The 23,056-nt window shown below is 45.2% G+C and overlaps 1 protein-coding gene across 1 annotated transcript in view; it reads right to left on the bottom strand.

Annotated features, from left to right (window-relative positions):
* Positions 1-23,056, bottom strand: part of LOC129861820 (WW domain-containing oxidoreductase-like) — a 196,059-nt gene that overhangs the window by 156,056 nt on the left and 16,947 nt on the right. Inside the window, exon 2 of the mRNA XM_055932967.1 lies at positions 21,671-21,970. Within this exon, the coding sequence (XP_055788942.1) occupies positions 21,671-21,970 (300 nt within the window). The remainder of the gene's footprint in view (positions 1-21,670; positions 21,971-23,056) is intronic.

Genomic DNA, 23,056 nt, shown 5'->3' with positions numbered 1-23,056 from the left:
TGTCCCTCGCTCCTCTCCTGTCCCTTGCTCCTCGCCTCCTCTCCTGTCCCTCGCTCCTCTCCTCATCTCCTGTCCCTCGCTCCTCACCTCCTCTCCTGTCCCTCGCTCCTCTCCTCCTCTCCTATCCATCGCTCCTCACCTCCTCTCCTGTCCCTCGCTCCTCTCCTGTCCCTTGCTCCTCGCCTCCTCTCCTGTCCCTCGCTCCTCTCCTCATCTCCTGTCCCTCGCTCCTCGCCTCCTCTCCTGTCCCTCGCTCCTCGCCTCCTCTCCTGTCCCTCGCTCCTCACCTCCTCTCCTGTCCCTCGCTCCTCTCCTGTCCCTTGCTCCTCACCTCCTCTCCTGTCCCTCGCTCCTCTCCTGTCCCTTGCTCCTCGCCTCCTCTCCTGTCCCTCGCTCCTCTCCTCGTCTCCTGTCCCTTGCTCATCTCCTGTCCCTCGCTCCTCACCTCCTCTCTTGTCCCTCGCTCCTGACCTCCTCTCTTGTCCCTCGCTCCTCTCCTGTCCCTCGCTCCTCTCCTCCTCTCCTGTCCCTCGCTCCTCACCTCCTCTCCTGTCCCTCGCTCCTCTCCTGTCCCTTGCTCCTCACCTCCTCTCCTGTCCCTCGCTCCTCACCTCCTCTCCTGTCCCTCGCTCCTCACCTCCTCTCCTGTCCCTCGCTCCTCACCTCCTCTCCTGTCCCTCGCTCCTCACCGCTGTATTCTGTCATAATGAATATGCATCGCCTATTTCCATCAGCCAGGGCTCCTGCACATTTAATCTTGCTGGAATCTCCAGGTATTGTAATAGGAAATTGTTTTGTGTTTTAGTGTGTGATCTTCTCCGGGGAGCTTGTTAAAGAAAGTTGACGTTTATTTTTCACATCAGACATCACTAAAACAATCTTTAATTAATGACTTCTAATGAATAAGAGGAGAATTCAGGAGAGAAGAGGAGTAGAAGAGGAGAAAGGAAAATAAAGGAGTTTGTGAGTGAGTGAACAAAATGTCAAGGATTTTTTCAGACTGAAAAGAGCACAGACTCCCAGTTAGACCTCAGGCATAGTGTCATGTTCAGTGGCGGTGTTTATCATATAAAAGGACACCGGTCCTGTGCTTGTGTGAGCCTGTTAGTCAGCTCGTTTCCATGTGCAACACACTCAAATCCCAGATCTTATTTTCAATCCTGCTCCAGTCATTCAAATCTCTCTTTCTCGCTCTTTCTCCGTCTCTCAAAAGTGCTCACTCACTTATTTTTCATACTGCTCTCTCTATTCTATCCCTCTCTCTCCATCCCTCCTCTCTAATTACAAAGACCTCTGTGCCCCAGGTGTGTGTGATATCGATACTTAGCTTCGTACAATAAACTTTATTGGCAAGCCCTGCCTGATTTCAGTACTAAACTAAAATAACAAGGAACATGAGAGGAGGGATGCTACGTGAGAGAGAGGATGATGCTTATGGTAAACAGAATAGCAGTGTCATTCAATCAAACCCGCATTGCAGGAGCTGAGATCTAAACGGGTAGGCAGGCTTTTGCTCCATCCCTGCTCTAACACACCTGATTCGACTAATTCAGGTCCCGAGGAGAAACTGATTAGTAGAATCAGGTTTGGTAGAGTAGATTTGTAACAAAATACTTCAGGAGGGTTGGCTTGGTCACCTCTGGACTACGGTGTGGTGCAGTGTAGCCTATAAGGATGACTGTGAAATATAAAGTGAACAAATGAAAGAGACAGGGTTGAAATGGAGCTAGCTAAATGGACAGAGAGGAGTGAAGAGAGAGAGATAGATGAAGGGAGAGAGAAAGGGATGGATTTCCCGTCATGAATGATCTATGGAAAATAATCTGTCTATTTTCTGATAGACTGTTAATGTCTGTTGGTTGCCATTAAAATCCTTCCTGCTCTGAGTGGCCTGCCTGCATTCTCATATTGGCTGCTGTTTCATCTAATATACATCTAATGGCTGTCAATGGCAGTGGATCAGCCCTGTACACAGGAACATGGGTTTAGAAACAAACCCTGGGTTGTTGGCTATGGAGATGACTATGGATGTATGGATCATATATTTACTGAGCTGTGTGCCAGGGAGACATGAACATGTGTCTAGGATTACACTAAAAACATCTCTATTCTAACACTATATAATAAAGACTAGACTGGAAACCATTTGTCAATATTCCCCCAACTCGTCACCAAACTAAACCAATAGGAAATATGCTTTTTGTTTGTTTCTTACACTATAGCACTACAACTATTTAAGTAACAGTAAACACACCAATATGAAAACGCAATCTAATCAAAAATAACAGTTTGTTCTGTATCGCTCAAGAGACTGAAACACAATAGTCAGTGTATTTAATTACAGCAGAAACACAGCACTAGAGTAACACACACACACACACGCCTGTGCACACGCACACGCACACCCACACACAGAACTGTAATTCTCTCCAACACTCCAGAGGTACTCCTCAGAGGAAAGACTTCTAAAGGGAACAGGCTCTAGAATGGATTCCTGAACAATGGATTCCCACACAATACCTACAGGGCAAACTCCCTCTGAGTGTAACAGGAACACAAAATACTCTTTATATCAGATACACAATTACCAGCCAATGTATTAAATCAATGTAGCAACAGCGGAGGAGCGTGTGTGTGTGTAAAGAAACACAAACACACGCAGCCGTGCCTCATGGGGGTTTATGAAGCTAGCTCTCTAGTCTCATATGAGTCACCCATCAAAGAAAACATCAAGCTACATCAAAATCAAAAACAGTTTAACACACCCCAAACAGCCCCCTATCAGTAACAGAGTATCCATACACCTACTCCCATTAATACCACCCCCTACCCAACCACTGCTGTCCTTAGGAACTCAGTGAGCAGTGGACAGAGGTTGGTATTGCCCTGTTTCTGCTCTGTTTCACACATCCTATCAGAGCAATCTCTCACAACAAATGTTTTTTTAAACTCATTCATCAGTTTACTTAAAATACGGATATTTTTCAAATATATATATAGGCCTATATTTTGTACTATGACTGCGCTTTCCGCGTCTGGATAAAGCTGTATAAATCCAATAAACTAATACATGAATAAATCAAGCAATTAATTATGATAGTAATTGAAATATATAGAAACAATGAATGTTTGTTCAAGCTTAACTGTGTTAAACAACAACCAAACAAAAATCTATGACACCACAACAACAGAGCAGAAATCCCAGCACAGTGGAAACACCACTTTAGTTCTGTAGCCCCGGATGATCTCTGTCCTCCACACAGCTCTCTCTCTCTCTACACTCTAATGCCCCCTACTGGTATCAAACAGTACTGTCATCTCATCAGACAGCTTCCACGACGATGACTGGCGCTGTTCTCAAACACTTGACCTGAGCAGATTTGTTTGGATTCCAGTCTCTCACTCGCTCACTCTCTCCACCTCTCTGCTCTCTCCACCTCTCTGCTCTCTCCACCTCTCTGCTCTCTCCACCTCTCTGCTCTCTCCACCTCTCTGCTCTCTCCACCTCTCTGCTCTCTCCACCTCTCTGCTCTCTCCACCTCTCTGCTCTCTCCACCTCTCTGCTCTCTCTCTCTGCTCTCTCCCTGCTGGTTCTGTTGGCAGGGCTGTGGTGTGTCTGACTCACCCTCAGTATGCCCTCTGGCTGTACAGCCTGGCACAAGGACAGGGAGGAGAGGGGGGACATAGGGGTAGGAGAGGGGAACATGGGGGTACAGAAGAGAGTAGGGGTAAGGGGATAGGTTTTCGTGTGGGGAGTGCAGGGGAAGCCTAGTGTCTCTCCACGTGTGTCTGGTAGGAGGCCATTAGACAGAAACACACATGGGGCGCCACCTTGAAAAACCACTGACCCTACACTACTTTACTGCTACACAATTAAAGAGGTAGGGAGAGAAAGAGGGACGGAGGGGGAGGGAGGGAGAGAGAGATGGGGGAGAGAGTAGTTTCATAAAGAGCACTGACCCAAATGGCATTCATTCTTCTCTGCACCAAAGGTCAGATAATCACACTCCTTTCTCCCCACGTCCCCCTCCCCCATCTCTAACTCTGTTAAGTAAAACCATGCGTAATAACCACATAACACAACAGAGCGTTGGGCCAGTAACCTAAAGTTCGTTGGTTCGAATCTACAAACCGGCAAGGTAGAAAAATCTGCTTTTCTGCCCTTGAGCAAGGCGGTTAACCCCCAACAACAACTGCTCCCTGGGCACTTATGATGTGGACATGGATTAAGGCAGCCCCCCGCACCTCTCTGATTCAGAGGGGTTGAGTTAAATGCGGAAGACACATTTTGGTTGAACGCATTCAGTTATGCAACGGACTAGGTATCCCCCTTCCACATGTACAGTATACACTCCATCCAGAGCCCTCATCAAAGAACATCTCTCCCCTCTCCTCCTCGTTCTGATGTAATTAAACACATTGACTCCATTCAGAATCCCTCCATCTCAGATCTCTTTGCTCTGCTCTGTGTGGACACATAGAGAGGGAGGCTTCTCGTTGTAGGAAAAGTAGTTATTTGATTCTGAATGAGTCTGTGTGTTAATGTTATTATAGTTCCAAAAAGTGTGCTGGAATGAACAGAAACACACTGTTTACAGCCCTGCATCTAAACTGTAGTCCCATGTGGTCAAAGAGGACCTAAACAACACGGGTACAAATTAATAGCTGAGAATGGTTCAATATGTTCAAATATATCTTCATCACAATGTTAGCAATGCACACCATATCAGTAACCACTCTCATGAGATGAATATGGAGAGAGAAAATCTGGCAGAAAAGAATAGGTCTAAAGAACCAAGACTACATCGATCTCTTTCTCTCTCTTTTCCGATAAGCTGTTTGCATGGACTTATTGTTTGTTAAGTGCAACTGGGACCTCTCGCTCCTCCAGAGTAAAACACGATGCTTTAGTTTGTGTGTTCTACAGCAGAAACGTCAATGGCATTATCAAATCAGTAGTTTCCTCTCCAATACAAATGTTATGCACAGACACAGAGTAGCCAGCTCATATTCAATAGAAACATCCTATAGCACTCACTCAGATCCACACACACAGATCCATCCAAACTATGTACCACACACATCAATGGCCTCTGTACCTAAAACAGTATCCCTCACACACTGGCTCAATATGGGTTGAGTGAGCAGAAAACAGAGGAGATGGAGGGGGGAGATGAGGCGGAAGGGGGGGAGTGGGAGCCAGGGGGATAAAGGAGAGGGAGAGAGGGGAGATGGAGTGGAAGGGAGGGAGGGGGGAGGAAGGAGAGGGAGAAAGGGGAGATGGAGCGGGAGGGAGGGGGTGAGAGACAGGGGGATAAAGGAGGGAGAGAGGGGAGATGGAGTGGGAGGAGGAATGAGAGGGAGAAAGGGGAGATGGAGAGGGTAGGAGGGGGGAGGGAGCGGGAGAGGGGGGGTAAAGGAGAGGGAGAGAGGGGAGATGGGGCGGGTAGGAGGGGGGAGGGAGTGGGAGAGGGGGGGTAAAGGAGAGGGAGAAAGGGGCTTATTATTTTCCGAGCGCAGCTCTCAAGGTGATAGCCCTGACATTGGCTGGCCAGACAGACCAATGAGACAGATAGACTACTCTCCATGTTAAACAGTCAAGTCTGGCCTGGACTAAAATCATACCTACTGTTTATCAGCAGATCTTTGTCGAACCAACCCCAGCCTAGGTCTATGCCCAAGTCTCAGCCCCAGCCCACGATTCAGCTCAGCTCAGCTAGACTTGACAATTGTGTTCAATTGTTCTTTGATGCATGTGATTGAGAAAAGTATGGGGGGAAATCATATCAATATCAAACACCATATCATAACAATGTGCTGTGTGTGTGTGTGTGTGTGTGTGTGTGTGTGTGTGTGTGTGTGTGTGTGTGTGTGTGTGTGTGTGTGTGTGTGTTCTAGAGCTAGGAGATCAGAGGTCAAGTAGAGCAGATCCCAGGTAGTTGATTGGCTAATGATGTCTAAGTGTAATGACTAATCAATGCGTGAATACATCAGCCTAATCTAATGGCCCAGGTGGGAGCCAGACAGCACTAGACGCATTGCACACATGATTGCACCCAACAGGCAACAGTAACACAATCAATAAGACAGAGAGCGGCCTGGCCCCATGGGGGTCCCTCGTACAGGACCACCTGATCTACATGTATTTACAGTGGGAGGGAGGCAGAGAAGACTGGGGAAACAAATGATGGAAAACAAGGGCAGCTTTAGTTTTATTGGATTATAATCCTCATGAAAATGCAACGTTTAGAATTAAACCAATGTGGTTTACCACTAGATGAGATAGTTGTGAGTAGGTAGGATAGGTGATGGACAGCGCGACACCAACTTAAGTGTCTACAGATCAGTAATACAGACAGGATAGAGACACATCAATATAGAGAAATGTAGAGAAGCTATACAAATGTAACACATACAGTACCAGTCAAAAGTTTGGACACACCTACTCATTCAAGGGTTTTTATTAATTTTTACTATTTTCTACATTGTAGTAATATGAAATAACACATATGGAATCATGTAGTAACCAAAAAAGTGTTCAACAAATCTAAATATATTTTTATTTGAGAGTCTTCAAAGTAGCCACCCTTTGCCTTAATGACAGCTTTGCACACTCTTGGCATTCTCTCAACCAGCTTCATGAGGAATGCTTTTCCAACAGTCCTGAAGGAGTTCCCACATATTCTGAGCACTGTTGGCTGCTTTTCCTTCGCTCTGTGGTCCAACTCATCCCAAACCATCTCAATTGGGTTGAGGTCGGGTGACTGTGGAGGTGTCTTCTGATGCAGCACTCCATCACTCTCCTTCTTGGTCAAATATATCCTGACAGTGTCACCAGCAAAGTACCACCACATCCGCACACCTCCTCCTCCATGCTTCACTTTGGGAACCACAAAGACACAGCGGTTGGAACCAAAAATCTCAAATTTGGACTCATCAGACCAAAGGACAGATTTCCATCAGTCTAATGTCCATTGTGCGTGTTTCTTGGCCCAAGCAAGTCTCTTCTTCTTATTGGTGTCCTTTAGTAGTGGTTTCTTTGCAGCAATTTGACCATGAAGGCCTGATTCACACAGTCTCCTCTGAACAGTTGATGTTGATATGTATATGTTACTTGTGAACTCTGTGAAGCCTTTATTTGGGCTGAAATTTCTGAGGCTGGTAACTCTAATGAACGTATCCTCTGCAGCAGCAGAGTTAACTGTGGGTCTTCCTTTCCAGTGGCGGTCCTCATGAGAGCCAGTTTCATCATAGCGCTTGATGGTTTTTGCGACTGCACTTGAAGAAACTTTCAAAGTTCTTGAAATGTTCCTAATTGACTGACGTTCATGTCTTAAAGTAATGATGGACTGTCATTTCTCATTGCCTATTTGAGCTGTTCTTGCCAATATATGGACTTGGTCTTTTACCAAATAGGGCTTGCTTCTGTATACCATCCCTACCTTGTCACAACACAACTGATTGGCTCAAACACATTAAGGAAAGAAATTCCACAAATTAACTTTTAACAAGGCACACCTGTTAATTGAAATGCATCCCAGAGTGTGCAAAGCTGTCATCAAGGCAAAGGGTGGAAGAATCTACTTTGAAGAATCTCAAATATAAAACATTTAACACTTTTTTGGTTACAACATGATTCTATGTGTTATTTCATAGTTTTGATGTCTTCACTATTATTATACAATGTAGAAAATAGTCAAAATAAAGAAAAACCCTTGAATGAGTAGGTGTGTCTAAACTTTTGACTGGTACTGTACGTGTACATCCCCACATATATCATCCATCCCACTGTCTGTCTGTTGTTTATATAATCAGTAATATTAGAGGTCAGAGGTCAGGTGTGAGAGTTCCATCCAGATGGCCCTGTGGAATAGGCTTCCTCCTATATGTGGCTGCTGACCTTTCACACCACCACTCACACACAATGTTATGTAAATGTATGTGGATTAAAAGCATTTAGCTCTCAGAGACCACTCTATACAGCTCACAGTGTAGCTATATTACTAACCCCTATTAGATATGAGACAAACCTCCCCTGTATGAATAGTGTGACGACCCTCCCACTCTGTCTGACAAATTCTTTCTCTTTGCTCTTGTTTTAGGATGAATAGGATGTTGGTGAGCCGGGAGGATCGTCAGCAAAATGGGACACACCTGGGTTCCGGTGCGTCCTGAGGATGAATACACCTGAACACCTGACTACACACACCATTGTTACTTCTATATAGTTAACTTTATTTAATAAATATGTTTGTTATTTCTTTATCTCCATGTTGTCTCCTTCTTTGTTACAGGCTACGAGCCGGTTCGTAACAATATGCCTGGCTAAATGGTGTAGATTACACTTGAAATTTCTCTATCTTTGAAACTTTTGTTTGTTTATTTCACTTGCTTTGGCAATGTAAACATATGTTTCCCATGCCAATAAAACCATTTTAAATTGAATTGAGCCGTGGCCATGGCCACAGTAAGAGAGGGGGGCTACTGCCCAGACATACCAGACCAGAGGAGCAGAGAGGACAGACCTGTGTCAATACCACCACCACTATACTGCTGACACTACACTACACGGATCAGTCCAAGGCAAGGCTTTAATGAGAGAGTGACAAAAGAACAGTAAGAAACAGGGAAGGAGATGAAGAGGGACTGTATAGTGCAAGTATTGGGAAAAAAGATGGGATGACTAACGGAGAGTCAGTGGGACAGTGTAAAGGTTTTTCCAATACCTGCACTATACAGTAGATATACAGTTTCTTCATCCCTCTCCTCCTCTCCTGACCCTTGATTTCCTGTGTTTATGTGGCATGTGGGTAGGGCCAGAACGATGCCAGCATAGCAATATTTTTTCCATGGCAAAAATGAAAACACAAATCTGACCAAACGATTTGGCACTTTAAACACCTGCTGTATGTACAATCTTGTGAGCAATAGCTTGGAAAATAAATACATGTGACTCGATGACAACAATGTTTATTTCCAACATTAGGGATGTTTTCTACAGAAGTTACATCCGCTTCATGTGTTTTGTTTCCTTGCCACGATACTAACAAGTACTGGTATTGTCCCGGCCCTGCGTGTATGTGTGGTCAGTCAGTGCTAGGGCCTCTGTCTGTGTTATTCATTAGCAGAGCATGCCTTATAGAGTGAGGTGCAGTGTTTAAGTGGACCTGACAACAGATGGGAGAGTGGACCTGACAACAGAGAGGAGCAGGGGAGAAGTTTATAGTGGAGGCTACAGATTCTTCTCTATTGATCTTCTCCCAGTGTGCATAGCAGAGAGGCCTTCTCTGTCTGCTGGCTATATCACCTGGCACAAATACAGGATAACTCTCCAACACACACACACACATACTCTTGTGTATTATAAAGGGCACATATCATTACACATGCATGCCTATGCAATTTAACTTATGAGTCTTTGTCTCAATTTCAGCAATTGGTCTCTGGTATCATGACACAAGGCGAGGCCCAGATGCAGACAAAGGAGGCATATGGTTGGAGTCTTAAAATGTTTATTAATCCAAAGGGGTAGGTAAGAGAATGGTAGTGGACAGGCAAAAAGATCAAAACCAGCTCAGAGTCCAGGAGGTACAGAGTGGCAGACAGGCTCGTGGTCAAGGCAGGCAGAATGGTCAGGCAGGCGGGTACAAAATCCAGAGAACAGGCAAGGGTCAAAACCGGGAGGACTAGAAAAAGGAGAACGGGAAAAACACGCTGGTCGACTTGACTTGTTAGGGATAGGGGGCAGCATTTTCACTTTGGATGAATAGCGTGCCCAGGGTGAACTGCCTCCTACTCAGTCCCAGATGCTAATATATTATGATTACTATTGGATAGAAAACACTCTGAAGTTTCTAAAACTGTTTGAATTATGTCTGTGAGTATAACATAACTCATATGGCAGGCAAACTTCCAAACAGGAAGTGGAAATTCTGAGGCTGGTCGATTTTCAACTCATCGCCTATTCAAATCCCAGTGGAATATGGATTTGATTTCACTTCCTACGCCTTCCACTAGATGTCAACAGTCTGTAGAACGTTGAATGAAGTGTCTACTGTGATGTGGGGCCGGATGGGAGCTGTTTCAGTCAGTGGTCTGGCAGAGGGCCAGTTCTTGGTCACGCGCATTCCAAATGATATCGTCTTGCGTTCCAGCACTTCTGTAGACTCAAAGGAATTCTCCGGTTGGAACGTTATTGGATATTTATGATAACAACATACTGAAGATTGATTCTCTACTTAGTTTGACTAGTTTATTCAAACTATAATATAAACTTTTGAAGTTTTCGTCCGAGTTCGCCTGGATCTGCGCGAGCGTTTGGACATGTGTACTAAACGTGCTAGCAAAAGTAGCTACTTGGACATAAATAATTGACATTATCGAACAAAACAACAATTTATTGTGGAACTAGGAGTGCATTCTGATGAAGATCATCAAAGGTAAGGGAATATTTATGATGTAATTTCATATTTCTGTTGACTCCAACATGAAGGAGAAATGCTGTTTTATCTGAGCGCCGTCTCAGAGAATTGCATGGTGTGCTTTTTCCGTAAAGTCTTTTTGAAATCTGACAGCGGTTGCATTAAGAACAAGTGTATCTTTAATTCTATGTAAAACATGTATCTTTCATCAAAGTGTATGATGAGTATTTCTGTTATTAGATGTGGCTCTCTGCAATTTCTCAGGATATTTTGGAGGCATTTCTGAACATGGCGCCAATGTAAACTAAGATTTGTGGATATAAATATGCACATTATTGAACAAAACATACATGTATTGTGTAACATGATGTCCTATGAGTGTCATCTGATGAAGATCATCAAAGGTTAGTGATTCATTTTATCTCTATTTCTGCGTTTTGTGACTCCTATCTTTAGCTGGGAAAATGGCTGTGTGTTTTTTGGACTTGGCAGTGATCTAACAAAATCATATGTTGTGTTTTCACTGTAAAACATGTTTTAAATCGTACACGATGGGTAGATTAACAAGATGTGTATCTTTCATTTGCTGTATTGGACTTGTTAATGTGTGAAAATTACATATTTCCCCAAAAATATTTTTGAATTACCCGCGCTGCCTTTTCAGCGGAATGTTGTCAGGGGTTCCAGTAGCGGAACTCATGTCCTAGAAAGGTTAAACATACCAAATGAACTGGCACAGAGAGACAGGAAACACAGAGATAAATACACTGGGGAAAATAAGCGACACCTGTAGGGGGTGGAGACAATCACAGGAACAGGTGAAACAGATCAGGGCGTGACACTCTGGTGAGTTTGATGTGAAACCGATGTAACATCCAGGCCAAGCTGTATTTATGAACAAGTACTTTATAACCCACAGACAGACACTAAGGTGAAATATTACATTAATATGAACAACCATTAATTACTCCCTCTTCTCGCCACCTCTCTCCCTTCTGATCTCTCTCGCTCTCCCTCTGTCTCCCTCCGTCTCCCTCCGTCTCCCTAATCCGTTCATGTGGGCAATAAGTGTATGCACCATGAGCACATTTAATTTGTGTGTGTGGTTTAGAGCGAGCCCAGAGGTGAGTCTTAATAAGGATCAATGGCACTTTATCTGGGCCGGCTTCCACTTCACAGCATGCAAATCACATAGCAACACTCTGGCAGGAAAAAAATAAATGGATTTAATTAAAACATGTAGAACCACAGGCTCTGGAAATTCAATTAAAGGATTTATGCAAAGGTTGGCTAGCTTTTTGTGTTGCAGTTTCCTGCTTCTGTAATGAGCTTTTCATATAAAAAAAAATCAATAGGTAATCTGGGCTGGGGGATCGGCTGCTTACGTACATTTTAGAAATCAATTAAAAAAAATAGTCCATCAGCCACAGTGTCACAACAGAGAGGGGTGGGGGATGGGAGAGGGGAGAGAGAGAAAGGGGTGATGGTTTCCCTCTTTACTCCTCGATGGGGTCAGGGGAGAGATATTGGCAGTGTGGGGGTGGGTGGAGGGATAGAGTAAAAAGAAGAGAAGTCAGAATTGTATAGCCTGGTCTTTTCTCTGATCTGGGTCTTTATGTTAGAGAGTGGCTCCCTGGGTGTTTGAAGCCTGTCCGGACCTGACCTCCAGGTCGGGGTACTTTAGGCCAACCTCGGCCTTAGAGGGCTGCAGGGCCTAATGGTCTCCCTGAGGTGTCTGGACCCTGGAGCTGGAGGAAGGTTAGAGCTGTGAGGTGAGAGGTACAGCTGAAGCGGGCCTACTTTGAGCCTGTAGTTCTATTCCAGTGCTCTGTATCACTGTAGGGTATCTCCAGTGTGAATGAAGATGTTCTCTACCTGTGCTGCTCTTAATCAACTGTAATGACTTCATCCTAGGGAGCTGGCAGCTCATTACCCCCATTACAGCTGTAGAGGTCTGGGACTGGAGGGACCTCTACCCCCCTCTATCTCTCTCTCCGCACGGCTGAGCACCACACAGACCGGCACAGAGAGGCTGTCACAGCCCACAGCAGAGCCAGTATGATAGGGCTAAGCTCTCCGCCTGGGTGTGTGTGACCTTAGACCTGACAGTGAGGAGATACACAGATACTGTACAAACGCTGTCATTCTGTAGAGAGAAAAAAAGAAACCATCACCACTCTCTCTCTTTCACCACCTCTCCCTCAAACACTCACTCTTTTTCTCTCTCCCTCTCCCACCACTTCCCTCAAGGTGATAGCTCTCAGAGTATCTCTCAGACAGTTCATTAGGTATCAGTGGTCAGTAGCCTGTGCACCTGGTTGAGTCATCTCCTAATAGCAGCAGAGCCCTCGTTACCGAGGACCAAGAAAGAGCGGAGAGACGGCAGGGGTCTAGGACCCGAGGCCAAAGAGGGGGATGGGGGAGTTTGGGGGGGTTAGAGACATAGAGACAAGGAACGTGGGGCGGAGAGCAAAGCACAGAGGAGCTAGTTAAAGGCTCTATCTTGTGTCTTCACTCAGAGAAACCCAGCTGAACTGTATGGTATATTACTGTCTGTCGGTCTGTCTGTCTGTCTGAATGCTGGTCAGAAGTTCAGCCCTGCATATGTAAAAAGGTGGGCTGGCGCCCCAGGCTGAATGCTGGGTAATTATTAGTATTCTTAAACGCTAAGGAGCATGGGAGTGAGCACTGAAGGTACCACCCCCCAAGGAATGGACATGTCTGATTGGACCAGAGAGACCGCTCAGAGCCTTTACCCACAACCCACCTCTTCTTCGACCATTAAAGTGGAGTGAAGTTGCCCCTAGACACTGGTCTAAGGTCAGTCTTGTGATTCCTCCCTAATAGTTGAGTTAACAATCTGATTAGGGCAAGCTGATTCTAGATCAGTGCCAAAGGGCAAATCCTACCCTAAGCATATTAAGGAGCTCCTGAAGGAGTAGAGAAGACGCCAGTCAACAAAATGTCACAGAAACATGTCAACACTGCTGATTGACAAGACTGCCTCAAGACTGAAAGGTCAAGTACACAAACACACAACCACAATATGGCCTAAACTGTACATACAGACCCCGACCAGAAGCTGGATTACAGACAACATTCACACTGAGCTAAAGGCAAGAGCTGCTGCTTTCAAGGAGCGGGACTCTGACCCGGAAGCTTATAAGAACTCCCACTATGTCCTCCGACGAACCATCAAACAGGCAAAGCATCAATACAGGACTAAGATCGAATCGTAATACACCAGCTTGCAAACTATTACAGACTACAAAGGGAAGCACAGCCGAGAGCTGCCCAGTGACACGAGCCTACCAGACGAGCAAAATAACTTCTATGCTCACTTCGAGGCAAGTAACACTGAAACAAGCATGTTAGCATCACCTGTTCCGGGCGACTGTGTGATCACGCTCTCCGCAGCCGATGTAAGACCTTTAAACAGGTCAACATTCACAAGGCCGCAGGGCCAGACGGATTACCAGGACGTTTACTCCGACCATGCGCTGACCAACTGGCAAGTGTCTTCACTGACATTTTCAACCTCTCCCTGTTTGAGTCTGTAATACCAACATGTTTCAAGCAGACCACCATAGTCCCTGTGCCCAAGAACACTAAGGTAACCTGCCTAAATGACTACTGACCCGTAGCACTCACGTCTGTAGCCATGAAGGGCTTTGAAAGGCTGGTCATGGCTCACGTCAACACCATCATCCCAGAAACCCTAGACCCACTCCAATTTGCATACCGCACCAACAGATCCATGATGATGTAATGTCTATTGCATTCCACACTCCCCTTTCACACCTGGACAAAAGGAACACCTATGTGAGAATGCTATTCATTGACTACAGTTCAGCCTTCAACACCATAGTGCCCTCAAAGCTCACCACTAAGCTAAGGAACCTGGGACTAAACACCTCACTCTGCAACTGGATCCTGGACTTCCTGACAGGCCGCCCCCAGGTGGTAAGGTTAGGTAACAACATATCCGCCACTGATCCTCAACACAGGGGCCCCTCAGGGGTGAGTGCTCAGTCCCCTGCTGTACTCCCTGTTCACTCATGACTGCCCTGCCAGGCACAACTCCAACACCATCATTAAGTTTGCCGATGACACAACAGTGGTAGGGCTGATCACAGACAACGATGAGACAGCCTATTGGGAGGAGGTCAGAGACCTGACCGTGTGGTGCCAGGACAACAACCTCTCCCTTAACATGATCAAGACAAAGGAGATGATTGTGGACTACAGGGAAAAGAGGACCGAGCATGCCCCCATTCTCATCAACAGGGCTGCAGTGTAGCAGGTTGAGAGCTTCAAGTTCCTTGGTGTCCACATCACCAACAAACTAACATGGTCCAAGCACACCAAGACAGTCATGAAGACGGCACGACAAAGCCTATTCCCCCTCAGGAGACTGAAAAGATTTGGCATGGATCCTCAGATCCTCAAAAGGTTTTACAGCTGCACCATCGAGAGCCCCCTGACGGGTTGCATCCCTGCCTGGTGTGGCAACTGCTCACCCTCCAAACGCAAGGCACTACAGAGGGTAGTTTGTACGGCCCAGTACATCACCGGGGCCAAGCTTCCTACCATTCAGGACCTCTATACCAGGCGGTGTCAGAGGAAGGCCAAAGAAATGGTCAAAGACTTCACCCACCCTAGTCATAGACTGTTCTCTCTGCTATTGCACGACAAGCAGTACCGGAGCGCCAAGTCTAGGTCCAAGAGGCTTCTAAACAGCTTCTACCCCAAGCCATAAGACTCCTGAACAGCTAATCAAATGGATACCCAGACTATTTGCATTTGCCCCCCCCCCCCCCCTACGCTGCTACTCTGTTATTTTCTATGCACATTGACTCTGTACTGGTACCCCCTGTATATATCCCTCTATTGTTATTTACTGCTGCTCTTTAATTATTTGTTATTCTTATCTCTTTTTTTTAAGGTATTTTCTTAAAACTGCATGGGTTGGTTAAGGGCTTGTAAGTAAGCATTTCACTGTAAGGTGTACACCTGTTGTATTCGGCGCATGTGACAAATACAATTAGATTTGAACTGTAGAGCTAGACAGTAGACAGGCGTTCGTTCACCCAGAATGATCTATATTTCCACATTCCGTTTTCCTCACATCAAAAGTGCTAGAGATAAGAGCTGTGTTTGGCCTCTCACACACACGCACTCACCCACATGCACAGACACACACACACTCACCCACATGCACAGACACACACCCACACGCACAGACACACACGCACTCACCCACATGCACAGACACACACGCACTCACCCACATGCACAGACACACACACACTCACCCACATGCACAGACACACACCCACATGCACAGACACACACGCACTCACCCACATGCACAGACACACACGCACTCACCCACATGCACAGACACACACGCACTCACCCACATGCACAGACACACACGCACTCACCCACATGCACAGACACGCACGCACTCACCCACATGCACAGACACACACGCACTCACCCACATGCACAGACACACACGCTCTCACCCACATGCACAGACACACACGCACGCACTCACCCACATGCACAGACACACACACACACACCCACATGCACACACGCTGCTGGCTAGAGTATTGAGTTGTTATAACCACATTTAAGAACAGAGTGAAACTCTCCCTGTAAAGACCTTGGATTATCTAAAAGCGGGAAACAGTGGGCCAGGCGTGGCCGCACGATCTCTGATAAGCAGATGAAGGCATAGGGAGTGGAACATGATGTTAGTGAGTGATCGTCTGGCTGATTAAAACGTCATGGCTCTTTATAGATGCCTCTCTCCACTCTGATCACAGAGGGAGGGGGCTGCAATTCCCTACTAGGATATTAAAAATAATGTTTTCTATTCTCCTCAGATGACTGCTCTACATATAGAAGCCACTGAAATACACCATTAATAATATTTTATATCTAATGAAAAAATATCACAGAATTTCTTCATTAATATGAGTGTATGGGCCTACATTAAATAATAGTGCATATAAAGCACTGAACTAGGCTATATACAGTACAACATTCTGTGAGAGGATCTAATGATCCAAGACATTAACCCGCTTTAACAACAACTAAATAAATAATTTTAAAACCGCATGCAACTCCAGGTGTTTCAGTGATTGTCCGTACTGTGTGTGTGTGTGTGTGTGTGTGTGTGTGTATGTGTGTGTGTGTATGTGTGTGTGTGTGTGTGTGTGTGTGTGTCTGTTTGTGTGTGCGAGCGTGTGTGTATGTGTCTGTTTGTGTGTGCCTGTTTGTGTGTTCAAGCATGTGTGTGTGTGTGTCTGTCTGTCTGTCTGTCTGTCTGTCTGTCTGTGTGTGCGAGCGTGTGTGTGTACAGGCTTGAGTAATTTGCACAACAGACACACACTGGGACATTTTGATCATTCTTTGGGGAGTCGACATTCTGCTTATGTTTGCATTCCGGAACAATCTCCACGGATCCCATAAGCGAAGGCTAGCAATTAAAACGATAGCATCTTCATATCCCCGCTCACAATAAGTGAAATAATATCACTGTTTTATTAAGCCTTAATGTGGGGGTAAGAGGGGAGAGGTCTGGGGTGTTAAAGAGGATACACATTCAGATGCCTTATCAACCGCGGATTTAAATAACAGCAAATGCTCGGCTAAAGGGTGTGTGGTGCTCTGGTGTGTGTGTAGTCTTTATCAGACACAGGACGTTAAGCTAAATCCTGTGTCAGCACATCAGTATTTAATAACAGCACTAGCTACCTTTGTCCTTTAATATTTACAAACATCTACACCACTGTTAGTTAATTAACCGCATGTATGAAAACCTCCCGCCCTGGTCTGGAGGAAAAATTAGGCTGCTAATTGCAACTGGGTGCTCAGAAGTCCAAAACAGTTAGAAGCCCCCCTCCCCTACCCCACACACTGCCATAACAGCCCTAAGACATGATATATTCCATACACATCTCTTTTTGGTCTCATACTATTTTAAACAAGTACCTTTCTTGGAAACACCATATGAACTCAGTTTAATTCTGCTGAAAGTAAGTAGATCTCAGAGCATGTTACTATCTGTGCAAAGGTGAAGGGTTTCAGGTAGCAATACACATAGAGAATAAGGGGCTGTTTTGTTAGACTTCAGTGTGGCTTTTCACATGATCGATCATAGTCTGCTGCTGGAAAAACGTATGTGTCATGGCTTTACACTCCCTCCTATATTGTGGATAAAGAGTTACCTGTCTAACAGAACACAAGAGGGTGTTCTTTAATGGAAGCCTCTCCAACATAATCCAGGTAGAATCAGGAATTCCCCAGGGCAGCTGTTTAGGCACCTTACTTTTTTCAATCTTTACTAACGACATGCCATTGACTTTGAGTAAACTCAACAAAGAGCTGCAGTTAGTTTCAGAATGGGTGGCAAGGAATAAGTTAGTCCTAAATATTTAAACAACTAAAAGCATTGTATTTGGGACAAATTATTCACTAAACCCTAAACCTCAACTAAATCTTGTAAAGAATACTGTGGGAATTGAGCAAGTTAAGGAGACTAAACTGTTTGGACTAACCCTGGATTGTAAACTGTCATGGCCAAAACATGTTGACAGCTAAGAAGAGGAGAAGTCTGTCCTTAATAAAGCGCTGCACTCATTTCTCGACAACACTATCAACAAGGCAGGTCCTACAGGCCCTAGTTTGGTTGCACCTGGACTATGATTCAGTCGTGTGGTCAGGTGCCACAAAGAGGGACTTAGGATAATTGCAATTGACTCAGAACAGGGCAGCACGGCTGGCCCTTGGATGTACACAGAGAGCTAACATTAATAATATGCATGTCAATCTCTCATGGCTCAAAGTGGAGGAGAAATTGACTTCATCACTACTTGTTTTTGTAAGAAGTGTTGACATGCACCGAGTTGTCTGTTTAAACTACTGGCACACAGCTCGGACACCCATGCATACAGTACCCCACAAGACATGCCACCGGAGGTCTCTTCACAATCCCCAAGTCCAGAACAGACTATGTGAGGTGCACAGTGCTACATAGAGCCATGACTACATGGAACTCTATTTCACATCAGGTAACTGATGCAAGTAGTAAAATTAGATGTAAAAAACAGGTAAAAATAGACCTTATGGAACAGAGGGGACACTGAAGAGACACACACACAGGTACAGACACACGCATATGCACACGGGCGCTAGCACACACCCTCTACACACACGTACAATGTAATATTGTTGTACAGCGATATCATACATTTTGTGTTGTCGGTATGTGGTGGTGTGACAGTGTTCTATATCTTATCTTTTGTTTTATGTTTAACATCAGTTACGTAATGTGTTTGGACCCCAGGAAGACTAGCAGCAGCTAATGGGGAACAAAAATAACATACAAAAAAGATAGCGGAAGAGAGGCAGAGGCTATGAGAGAGAGGAAGAGGAGAGGAAGAGGAAGAGGAAGAGGAGAGGAAGAGGAAGAGGAGAGGAGAGGAGAGGAGAGGAGAGGAGAGGAGAGGAGAGGAGAGGAGAGGAGAGGAGAGGAGAGGAGAGGAGAGGAGAGGAGAGGAGAGGAGAGGAGAGGAGAGGAGAGGAGAGGAGAGGAGAGGAGAGAGGATACAGGCTCATTGGGGATCATAGAGAGCCAACAGGTAGCGGCACCACTCAGATAATAGTTGAGTAGGGGAAACAGAATAGTGTGTAGTGAAACCTGCTGAGAAGCATCTCTGAGGAGAGAGAACAGTCAGCAGAGACACACATGTCTGCCTGACTCCCTTTGTCTGTCCAACATCATTCATCACAACCACACTTCACTAAAATACTTCTTCTCTCCACATCCCATCCTGCCTGTAGTGAAAACACTAGATAGATAAAGGATGACAAAGGGGCTAATGCACTGATGTAATAGTCTAACTAAAGCATACATCACAGTAGCATATGGCCTCCAGGGTAGTGGCAGGACTAGTAGAGAGCCTTGTAGACTAGGAGCCTGTGTGTTAGGTCTATAGATTAGTAGAGAAGCCTTGTAGACTAGGATCCTGTGTGTGTTAGGTCTATAGATTAGTAGAGAAGCCTTGTAGACTAGGATCCTGTGTGTGTTAGGTCTATAGATTAGTAGAGAAGCCTTGTAGACTAGGAGCCTGTGTGTTAGGTCTATAGATTAGTAGAGAAGCCTTGTAGACTAGGAGCCTGTGTGTTAGGTCTATAGATTAGTAGAGAAGCCTTGTAGACTAGGAGCCTGTGTGTTAGGTCTATAGATTAGTAGAGAAGCCTTGTAGACTAGGAGCCTGTGTGTGTTAGGTCTATAGATTAGTAGAGAAGCCTTGTAGACTAGAAGCCTGTGTGTTAGGTCTATAGATTAGTAGAGAAGCCTTGTAGACTAGGATCCTGTGTGTGTTAGGTCTATAGATTAGTAGAGAAGCCTTGTAGACTAGAAGCCTGTGTGTTAGGTCTATAGATTAGTAGAGAAGCCTTGTAGACTAGGATCCTGTGTGTGTTAGGTCTATAGATTAGTAGAGAAGCCTTGTAGACTAGAAGCCTGTGTGTTAGGTCTATAGATTAGTAGAGAAGCCTTGTAGACTAGGAGCCTGTGTGTGTTAGGTCTATAGATTAGTAGAGAAGCCTTGTAGACTAGGAGCCTGTGTGTTAGGTCTATAGATTAGTAGAGAAGCCTTGTAGACTAGGATCCTGTGTGTGTTAGGTCTATAGATTAGTAGAGAAGCCTTGTAGACTAGGAGCCTGTGTGTGTTAGGTCTATAGATTAGTAGAGAAGCCTTGTAGACTAGGAGCCTGTGTGTGTTAGGTCTATAGATTAGTAGAGAAGCCTTGTAGACTAGGATCCTGTGTGTGTTAGGTCTATAGATTAGTAGAGAAGCCTTGTAGACTAGGAGCCTGTGTGTGTTAGGTCTATAGATTAGTAGAGAAGCCTTGTAGACTAGAAGCCTGTGTGTTAGGTCTATAGATTAGTAGAGAAGCCTTGTAGACTAGGAGCCTGTGTGTTAGGTCTATAGATTAGTAGAGAAGCCTTGTAGACTAGGAGCCTGTGTGTTAGGTCTATAGATTAGTAGAGAAGCCTTGTAGACTAGAAGCCTGTGTGTTAGGTCTATAGATTAGTAGAGAAGCCTTGTAGACTAGGAGCCTGTGTGTTAGGTCTATAGATTAGTAGAGAAGCCTTGTAGACTAGGAGCCTGTGTGTTAGGTCTATAGATTAGTAGAGGATAAATCACAGTGGGAGCTTTTATAATTCACATCATCAGCGTGTAAGTATTACAGAAACAACACACCATAGTAATGACAATGTACACATTGTAAAATGTCAGTAATAAGACGTATGTTATAAGTACATACATTGTTTCTCTTTAAAATCTCCTGTGTGCAAATATCAATATAGCACAAAGACAGGCATAGATTGAGACTGAGTTGTAATTTAACATATGGAGATAATATGAAAAGTCTATAGAGAGAGGGGACATAGAGAAGCGTGTGTGTCAAATCTGCTAATATAATATATGAATATATGATCATTCATTCTCCACATGGGAGCTGGTTATGGATAAAACATCTATGATTGAAAAGCCATATGTGAGGAGTTTAGTACAGAGAGTAGTAGCTATACTATACCGTAACACTATAGTCTCAGAGCAGTACGGGTTTATGATATCTACCCTCACGAGGAGAAGAGCAGACACACTCTTAGAACTAAACTAACAAAGACAGGACGAGGAGGAAAAGAGGAAGAACAAGCCAGTGAATCTTTCTCCATCTCTCTATCTGTGAAACCCTCTCCCTGAACCCTGACTGCTCCAGAGATACGCTCCTTCCCCCATCCTTCCCTCTCGTCTCGCAGATAGATGCCAAGACTAATATTTGGACTAAAGAAGGACAGTTGAGACCACAGAATAAAGTATGAGGACCATGAACAGTAGCATCTACTCTATCCACACTAAAACAACCAGTCAGTTCAAGTAGCAAATAACATTCAATAACCAAGTAGCCATCTATTAAATAACACACACAACTCCTTCAGTAACCAAGTAGCCATCTATTAAATAACACACACAACTCCTTCAGTAACCAAGTAGCCATCTATTAAATAACACACACAACTCCTTCAGTAACCAAGTAGCCATCTATTAAATAACACAAACACCTCAAAGAGTCATATCTCCTTTAGCCCACATAGTGACAGCCATGCAATATGGTGATCCTTTAGCATCAGAAGTGTAGACTGTCGGTCTCCTTACCATAGACTTGGTGAAGGGGCGAGCCAGGGTGAAGAACAGGGTCATCAGCCACCAGCTACGATGGATGGCCGTGTACATCATGTTCCCAGGGTGCACTGCGTTGCAGGTGACCCCGTGGAGCGAGAGGCGTCGGTGGAGCTCGTTAGAGAACAGGAGGTTACACAGCTTGGCCCGGTTGTAGGCCAGCATGGACCAGTAATCCTTCTGAGGAGGAGACAGCACAGCCAGGTCCACCTTACCACACTGGTCCAGCAGGTCTGTAAACCTGGGGAGAGAGGAACCAAGATTAACTTTATGTATCTAGTAAAGTTTTCATTTTACAGGAACAAGTCAAGGACCGAGTCCTTTAAGGATAACTTTAATGAAAGTACACTTGAATTAATTTCCATAGAGCAGGGCTCTCCAACCCTGTTCCTGTAGAGCTACCGTCCTGTAGGGTTTAACTCCAACCCTGTTCCTGGAGAGTTACCGTCCTGTAGGTTTTAACTCCAACCCTGTTCCTGGAGAGCTACCGTCCTGTAGGTTTTAACTCCAACCCTGTTCCTGTAGAGCTACCGTCCTGTAGGGTTTAACTCCAACCCTGTTCCTGGAGAGCTACCGTCCTGTAGGGTTTAACTCCAACCCTGTTCCTGGAGAGTTACCGTCCTGTAGGTTTTAACTCCAACCCTGTTCCTGGAGAGCTACCGTCCTGTATGTTTTAACTCCAACCCTGTTCCTGGAGAGTTACCGTCCTGTATGTTTTAACTCCAACCCTGTTCCTGGAGAGCTACCGTCCTGTAGGGTTTAACTCCAACCCTGTTCCTGGAGAGTTACCGTCCTGTAGGTTTTAACTCCAACCCTGTTCCTGGAGAGCTACCGTCCTGTAGGTTTTAACTCCAACCCTGTTCCTGGAGAGCTACCGTCCTGTAGGGTTTAACTCCAACCCTGTTCCTGGAGAGTTAACGTCCTGTAGGTTTTAACTCCAACCCTGTTCCTGGAAAGCTACCGTCCTGTAGGTTTTAACTCCAACCCTGTTCCTGGAGAGCTACCGTCCTGTAGGTTTTAACTCCAACCCTGTTCCTGGAGAGCTACCGTCCTGTAGGTTTTAACTCCAACCCTGTTCCTGGAGAGCTACCGTCCTGTAGGTTTTCGCGCCAACCCTGTTCCTGGAGAGCTACCGTCCTGTAGGTTTTAACTCCAACCCTGTTCATGGAGAGCTACCGTCCTTTAGGTTTTAACTCCAACCCTGTTCCTGGAGAGCTACCGTCCTGTATGTTTTAACTCCAACCCCGTTCCTGGAGAGCTACCGTCCTGTAGGTTTTAACTCCAACCCTGTTCCTGGAGAGCTACCGTCCTGTAGGTTTTAACTCCAACCCTGTTCCTAGAGAGCTACCGTCCTGTAGGTTT

This window comes from Salvelinus fontinalis, chromosome 9, assembly GCF_029448725.1.
Source record: "Salvelinus fontinalis isolate EN_2023a chromosome 9, ASM2944872v1, whole genome shotgun sequence".
In the NCBI taxonomy this organism is placed as follows: Eukaryota; Metazoa; Chordata; class Actinopteri; order Salmoniformes; family Salmonidae; genus Salvelinus; species Salvelinus fontinalis.
Note: the sequence above shows the minus strand (reverse complement) of the source record. Positions and strands in the feature narration are given on the sequence as shown.